General features: G+C 41.6%; 1 protein-coding gene across 1 annotated transcript in view; it reads left to right on the plus strand.

Annotated features, from left to right (window-relative positions):
• The first annotated feature begins 853 nt into the window (after positions 1 to 853).
• Positions 854 to 7,358, plus strand: part of acap3a (ArfGAP with coiled-coil, ankyrin repeat and PH domains 3a) — an 83,179-nt gene continuing 76,674 nt past the window's right edge. The window contains exon 1 of the mRNA XM_069659870.1: positions 854 to 1,039. Coding sequence (XP_069515971.1) covers positions 993 to 1,039 — 47 coding nt within the window. The 5' untranslated portion in view covers positions 854 to 992. The remainder of the gene's footprint in view (positions 1,040 to 7,358) is intronic.

The following is a 7,358-nucleotide window of genomic DNA, read 5'->3' on the forward strand; positions in this document are numbered from 1 at the left end:
CCAATTGTCCAGAATGGTATGTTTTTTATTTTTAGAGTTATTATTGTTTTTATTGTTTTTTTTTTAGATTTATTGCAATTTATTCACAGCATTTTGTAACTTACAAGCTTTAGACTTTTGGATAGTTTGAACCTCAAAAACATTCTATACATATTATAATATGTAACTGAATTAAAAAATCTTGATTTTATTCCCTTTATTTCATTTCGGCAAGGCAAGTAACGTTTATTTATAAAGCACCATTCATACATAGAACAATTCAAAGTGCTTTACACAGTTAAAAACAGAGCATTATGACAGGCATAAAATACTGAATACAACACACAGCAAAATATAAACAGATCCGGTCAGAACAGTGCAACAGTATATGCTTCTACTGAGTTATAATTAGTCAGTTATAACTAGTCAATTATAATTTATTTATATAAAAAGTCAACACCCATCAATCAATTTATATAAATGTGCCCGTGCTAGCCTGCCGGCTTATTTTTAACTACACCGATGAGGTGCTGCCTAAAATTTAACCTCAAAGTAACTAGATGTATTGGAGTCAAAAGTCTGCTACAATATTTCCCTATTAAATGCAGTGGTTTTAAGTAGCAAAATTAGGATATTTTTAAGATATTGAAAAGTATATAAAGTACCTCAAAAGTGTACCAAAGTACAGTACTTGAGATTATTATTACTACTTTACATGGTCCTACTTAAAAGTTAATTATGACACATTACAAGCTACAAGTCGTACTTAGGATGTGGCAACTGAACTCTCCGAGCTGAGGACGAGGACCTGAATGCAGCACAGGGTCCAGTACTGAGTGAGGCAGCTCCGGATCCTCAGAGCGGGATTGAGAGAGTGAGTGAGCCGCTACAGGAGCAGGAGACGCCGGGAGCAAACGCTGTATCGGATACTTAACGTAACATCTCTGCTTTAACTCTACCCGGGACATGAAATCCGTATTTTAAACGCGTTGACAACTTAACTCCAGCCCAAGATGACGGTGGATTTTGAAGAATGTATTAAAGATTCGCCCCGCTTTAGGTAAGAACACGAAACTCTGAGAGGCTCGTTGAACTGTTGAACGCCACATTTTCACACAAGACTGCACGATTTCTGCTATTTGAGGGGTTAAATCACATTATCTCTCCCAGACATTGAATGCATGTGCGGTTTCTCCATGTGTCTTCTCTGTGATGTTGCATTTTGGGACTCAATGAGTCACGTTGCATTTGAATGCAGTCAGATTTGTGAGAGTTTATCACAGCCTGCAGACACTCGTGTCTTACAGTAGGCATGATGATGAGCAATGCAGCCGTATGAGTTGTCACATGGTCTCAGTAGGATGTCATAGCCTATTTGTCCTCACGATATCAGATATTTTTATGCTTTTTCATCTTTTTTATTAATTTATACCAGCATGTTTTGACAGTTTTTGGATGATGCTCTGGAGTTAACTGTAATGAAATGCCATAGCCCAAATACAGGGTGTACAAGATGATTCCTCTGAACGCTGTATTTATTTACTCTAAAAATGAGCTCTTGCCCAGTGGATTTAGTTCAAACTAGAGCTGCAACATGATCTTCGATTAGTGGGTTAATAATTTGGGCTACTAAATATAAGAACACAACAGCCTAAAATAGTAATGTCTGTCAAAAACTGTATCAGCTCTATAGTTTAAATAGTGTCAGTTATCACTGGATCAGAGGAAACTGAAGGCTTCCCCACACAGCCTGCTCCAAAGCCCCTGACCGCCGTGCACCAAAGGTTACATAAATAAGGCAGGAATTTTCTACACCCACATCTGAACCTGCTCCTCTGCTCCCAGAGAGTCAAGAGCCTCTGAAGCTGTGAGGGGAGTTAAAAATATGCAGCGGGGAGAGATCCTTTGCACAAGTTAAACTAAAATTAAACTAAACGTGTAAGTAGAGTAAATACCTTAAAAGTTACTTAAGAACAGTATTTAAGTACATGTACCAGAGTTTTCAAATACTAACCTACTTGCCAATTTTGACAACTTGTTACTTGGTATTTTTTTTGGACAAAAAGCTGATTCCAGCTCCTTCTATGTGTCATATCTGGTTTCTTTCCTCCTCTGTGTCACAAGCTGAAAATATTTTGGGTTTTGGACGAAACAAGATATTTATACACTTCATGTTGAGCTTTAGGAAACACTAATTACAATGTATTTGACCATTTTATGACATCTTATGGACCAAACAACTTAACATTAAATAATCTTCCACTGAAGGCCTTAAACATTCCATCCAACACTGAACTTGTGAAACCCTGGAGTTAAAAGTCTCTGCTCCCAAATCAAAGACTTCCAGACTTGGCAGCAGCAGCCTAATGACCATCTGGGCTGGAGAGAAGAACATCTCAGGAAGTGCTGAGTGAAGGGTTTTTTAACTGTGTCCCTCCTTGTTTCATATGCTTAGCAGCAGTGAGGCTACAGAGAGACAACCTGCATGCTGGAGAGACACCTAGCTCGATATTAAGAGCTCTGAGACGCCTAAATGTGAAGTTGCTTTCATGAACATATGGATAAAGTTAACTCTTGTTTCACTGGAGCTGTGAATGTGGACTGAAAATATGCGTCCTCCTCCTCCTCGTGTACTGCAAAGACTTTTCTCTTTAGCTCGAGAGGATCACTTCTATAATCTCCATGTAGAGCTGCAACTGAGGTTTATTTATGTTGTTAATTAATCTGACTACAACACAATTACTCAATCCATCTTTGTCTATTTTACTTGTGTCAACAAGCAGAGAAGCATTGTACATGTGAGAAGTGGACTATTCATTATGATGATCTAAAACCACATTACCTCAGTATTGTCTTGTACCTATTCTTCTGTATCTCGACATCATTGCAAACGAGGGAACCTAAATATTTCCGAGGTTTTAATGATTTCCAAAAGCCCAAAGTGTCGTCTTCAAATGGCTTTTTTTGCCCAACCAACAGTCCAAAACCCAAAGACTCTCTGACATTTCTTCTTCAAGAAAAATGACTGAAACGATTAATCAACAATCATACTAGTTGGTGAATAAAGGAGCAGTTCGCCCCTGGAAAAAGCAGCTGGAGTCAAAGCTGGTGTTCTCTGTAATCATTAGAAGCAATAATATTTGAAATTGGCACCATAGCTGAAAGGACAGTTCGTGGTTTCGCCCATTCTACATTCCTACAATACCCAGCATGCATTGCCCCTCCCTCTGAAAGGAACGACCCAGCGAGAGACGCTCGAGTGAAATACTACCGTTTACACTGCAGGCAACAGCTCAGAGCGGTACAGAATCCAAAATACGACGAGAATACACCGGTGGATCGTCAAAAAAATCTTCAGGTCTGCAGTCTACATTTCAAACCTGACGATTTTGAACGAGACATGACATCAGAGGCCGGCGTCCTGGATTGAGGAAGTGTAGTTTAGCAAGCTCCCTGGCCTCCACCAGATGACGCGTTTTACACTGTGTCTGGCGGAGGTTTTCCAGGGCCCATTGGAGAAGCAGATAGTGTCCTCCAAAGGCACAGAGCGAAACTGCTTTTTTTCCCTACCATAATGGCTTTAGCTCCCCGTAATAGCATGATAGGACTGAGGTTGAAAATCGGCGAACTGGCCCTTTAACTTTCTTTCTATCTCAGTGTCGAGTTGTTGTGAGCGTTGAGAGTCTTTAATCTACTCAGGATGTTAAAGTGACCAGAAGAGACCCTGAAAGACACAAAGTAAACGCACGTTCTTGCAGCCATTGAAAGCTGTAAGCGTGTTTTCACACAGCATTCAGACGGCTCCATTGTGGGGCTAAAAGCAGCGCTGTGTGTCGTGTTATGTAACGACCCTGGAGGTGGATGACTGGAAGGAAGCGACAGGCTCTGAATACAGGAAAATCAAGGTTTTTCTCCGTCAGGTTTGGCGTGACACTCTCTGCTTCCCACATTAAGTCATGCAGGAAATCCGTCCTGTGTGTTATCTCTCACATGTCCCACGATTCTCTGCATGTTAGCACAAGTCAGGAACATAAACAGGAAAGTAAAAGTTCGTCTTCTCCTTTAAATGTGCAGTTGAAGCACTTCCTAACATCACAATGAATCACCAGTCTGAGGATCTCCTGTACAAACTGTTCAGTGTTTCGTCTCTATGGAGACTCGGACAGATGTGAGAGTGCAGCCGGTGATGCGTCTCTCCACATCTGTTTTCAGAAAGTGCTGTGTGATGGTTTCACGGCCGCAGGAACTCGTGTGTTTGTGTTTGCTCCGGCACAACAGTGGCAACACGCAACGTTTGAGCTGTTTTCTCCCCACTGACGTGTTAATTCGAGGTCACACTCACTTACTGCTGCAGGATAATGCAAAGGGACCCTGCAACCAGTCTGCTCTGTTGTTCATTTGTGGGATTCATTTTAAAATAGCTGGAAATATTGAAAACTTTGAGCACATTTAAACACTTTATCTATAAATGCTGCGTTCAGTTTCCACCTGGAAATCTGAATTTACATGTTCCAGTCAGTAAATTCAACTGGAACGCCGCTTGAAGTCAGAGTTCACTCTTTGAAAGGTTGGATAAACCTCACCAACCCTCGACCTCAAAATCCAAGATGGCGGGGCGCTGATTTACCTCAGTTGGTAGAGTAGGCAGTAGGCAGTAGTTTGTACAGTCCTCGGTATGATTTGGTGCATGTCATCCCCCACTCTCTCCTCCCAACATTTCCTGTCTCTCGTCAGCTGTCCTATACATAAAGGCAAAAGCCCAAAAATAATCTTTAAAAAAACAAGATGGCCGCTTCAATGAGCGATAATTGTTATTGATAGTGTTTCCGTGTAACACTGTCCACTTGCGTTTCTGCAGGCTTTGGTTGTATGAAGGAAAACAGTCCATGCTGGGAGCTAAAGATCCATTATCTGTAACACCACAGCTGCAATGCAATCCATTGTCAGTTTGCAAACTTATTAGCATAGATGCTAACGAGGCAATAAGTTCACACCTGTTCTTCAAAACACATATCGACCTATCCCCCGGAGTCTCAAAACTGTCTGCAAACCAACATATCCGCTCTTTTGGTGAACCATGTTGACTCGGACAGACGACAGGAGCATAAATAGAAGTAAATGGTGGAACACAGCTAATATGCTACAATAACATCTTTCATTTTGGGCTCTCCGTCCCTACAAAGGTCAAGACAGCTTGCTATCCTTTGGTTAATCAAACATTCTGAGAGCCAGCTGAGACACTTAAACTTCATCTTTGCCTTTAAACTTTTTTTTTAAGTGTCCATGTCTTGGAGAGTTTTGCAAAACATAATTTTCAGAGGTGTTGGATAGTTTTGAATTGTTGCTGAGCTGATTGGTCCTAAATAACTTGTTTATTATTGTTTATTCTACAAGGCAGATTGTGAGTCTTAGTAACTTAGGACCCCAATTTCTCTTTAACTTAGGAGCTAATTTTAGCGCAACAAGAATTCTTGAATTTCTGTTGGACCAAAAGGTTTGGACACATTTGGGGTCGGCTTCTAACTCAGCCAGTTAAAACCTGCTTGGAGCCTTTAGGATGTTTCAGGGTTACAACTCCTATGAATGCCTCTTCATGCTGAGCATCAGATGATATTTCTCTAAAGCTCTCCTCACAGTTTGCTGGGACTGTAGCGTCCCGTTCATGTGTCCGAACAGTCCTTCAGCAGAATGTAACTATTGTCCACAGAGCTTCTCTCTTCCTCTCAGAGACAGACTCTTCTCTCTGAGGCTGAAAGGCCCCCGGGGGCTGAGATCCCCGATGATCCTTCCGCTCTTCCCATGTGAACAGCTGGGGGCGGACAGCCGGGCGAGGCCGCCTTCATGCTGATGTGTTTGTCATTGAGTCACAGAGCGGAGAGCTCCGACAGGCAGGGAATCCAAGGCCGGTGACCTGTGGAGCGCCCTGCTTGTGTCTGCAGCGCCTGTGAGGGAGCGAGGGGACGGATGGATTTGTGACACACAGTCAGATGACATGGTGAGGGGGGGTCCGTGTCAAATTCCAGTTGGTGTCTTGAGTGGAGGAATGCAGAGAATCTAATCGGATGTCTCGCTTTGTGAATATGAATTAACTTTGCCTGTTAAGGGGAAACTTATGTTCAGAAGAAATGCAGAAGCTAAGGATGAAACTGTTGCAGAAAAGCTACAACAATCAAAGTGATCATTTGTCTGATATTGATACAGTATAAAATGCTAGATGCATGCATAATCATATATAAAATGATTATTAAAACGACTCTTCAGGAATAATAATTGAGTACCTTTGATTAAAGGTGATTGACTGTATTTTGTAATCTCTTAACTAAATATTTCGGGCTGTTTGGTTGGAAAAAAGAGCTTCCAAATGCCTTTGCCTTTGACTCTTGGAAGTTGCGATAGATTTGTGATGGTATTCATAGCAACTTCCAATAATCTGCAGGCTTTAAATGGTAAATGGTCTGTACACTCAAAGCGCTTTTACTCTACATGTCACATTCACCCATTCGCACACTGATAGTGGAGGCTGCTACGTAAAGTGCCCAACTGTCAATCATCCATCACATTCACACATGTGATAACTGTGCCACTGGCAGCAGTTTGGGTCGACATTTGGACTGAGGGAGCTGGGCATCGAACCACCAACCTTCCCATTGAAAGATGACTGACTCTACCACTGAACCACAGCCGCCCTGGCTTTCAATTAAAGAAATTAATAGTTACCTTGTTGCAGCCCTCCAAACAATAGGACAACACGATTCAACAGAAAGTCAATAGATGATAACACCAGGGCTGCAACTCGACATTATCTTCATTATCGGTGAAACTTATTGAGAATAATGAGAAATGCTCTGCAGATGTTTTGTTTTGTCTTACCGGCCTTCCCTTACAAAACCCCAATTAATTAGTTTATTATCACCAAAGCAAAAAAATGCATCAAGTTTTTATTAACTGAGAAGCTAATTTTGACATTTTTACTGGCTTCAAATGTATTTTTAAAGCTCAAAAACACAACTGTGCATGAAAACAGCTTAAAATGTTCAACCTGGCACCCCACCCCGTATCCATAGACCCTTCATCATCAGCTTGTTGCAGGATAATGTTCGGCGTATCAATTAAGATAGATAGAAATGCTTTATCTGCATCCACTATCTGAGATCGAGGCTACACGCCAGCTCCAAATTGTGCCTCTTGTTTACAGTTTGAGCTCCTTTCTGCGAGCTGTGCTTCGCCGAGTGCACTGGAAAGTACCTGACTTGTTTAGCCTCTGGATCTTCATGTTACCATCTGTTTGTGCCTCTGAGGGGAGGGAATTTATTGCAGGATTACTTCAGACGATCATATTAAATACACATTTACGGAGAGGAACTTATTGCCGAGGAGGG

This window comes from Semicossyphus pulcher, unplaced genomic scaffold (assembly GCF_022749685.1).
Source record: "Semicossyphus pulcher isolate SPU_LCO1_2020_fin unplaced genomic scaffold, fSemPul1.0.p SCAF_13, whole genome shotgun sequence".
Lineage (NCBI taxonomy): Eukaryota > Metazoa > Chordata > Actinopteri > Labriformes > Labridae > Semicossyphus > Semicossyphus pulcher.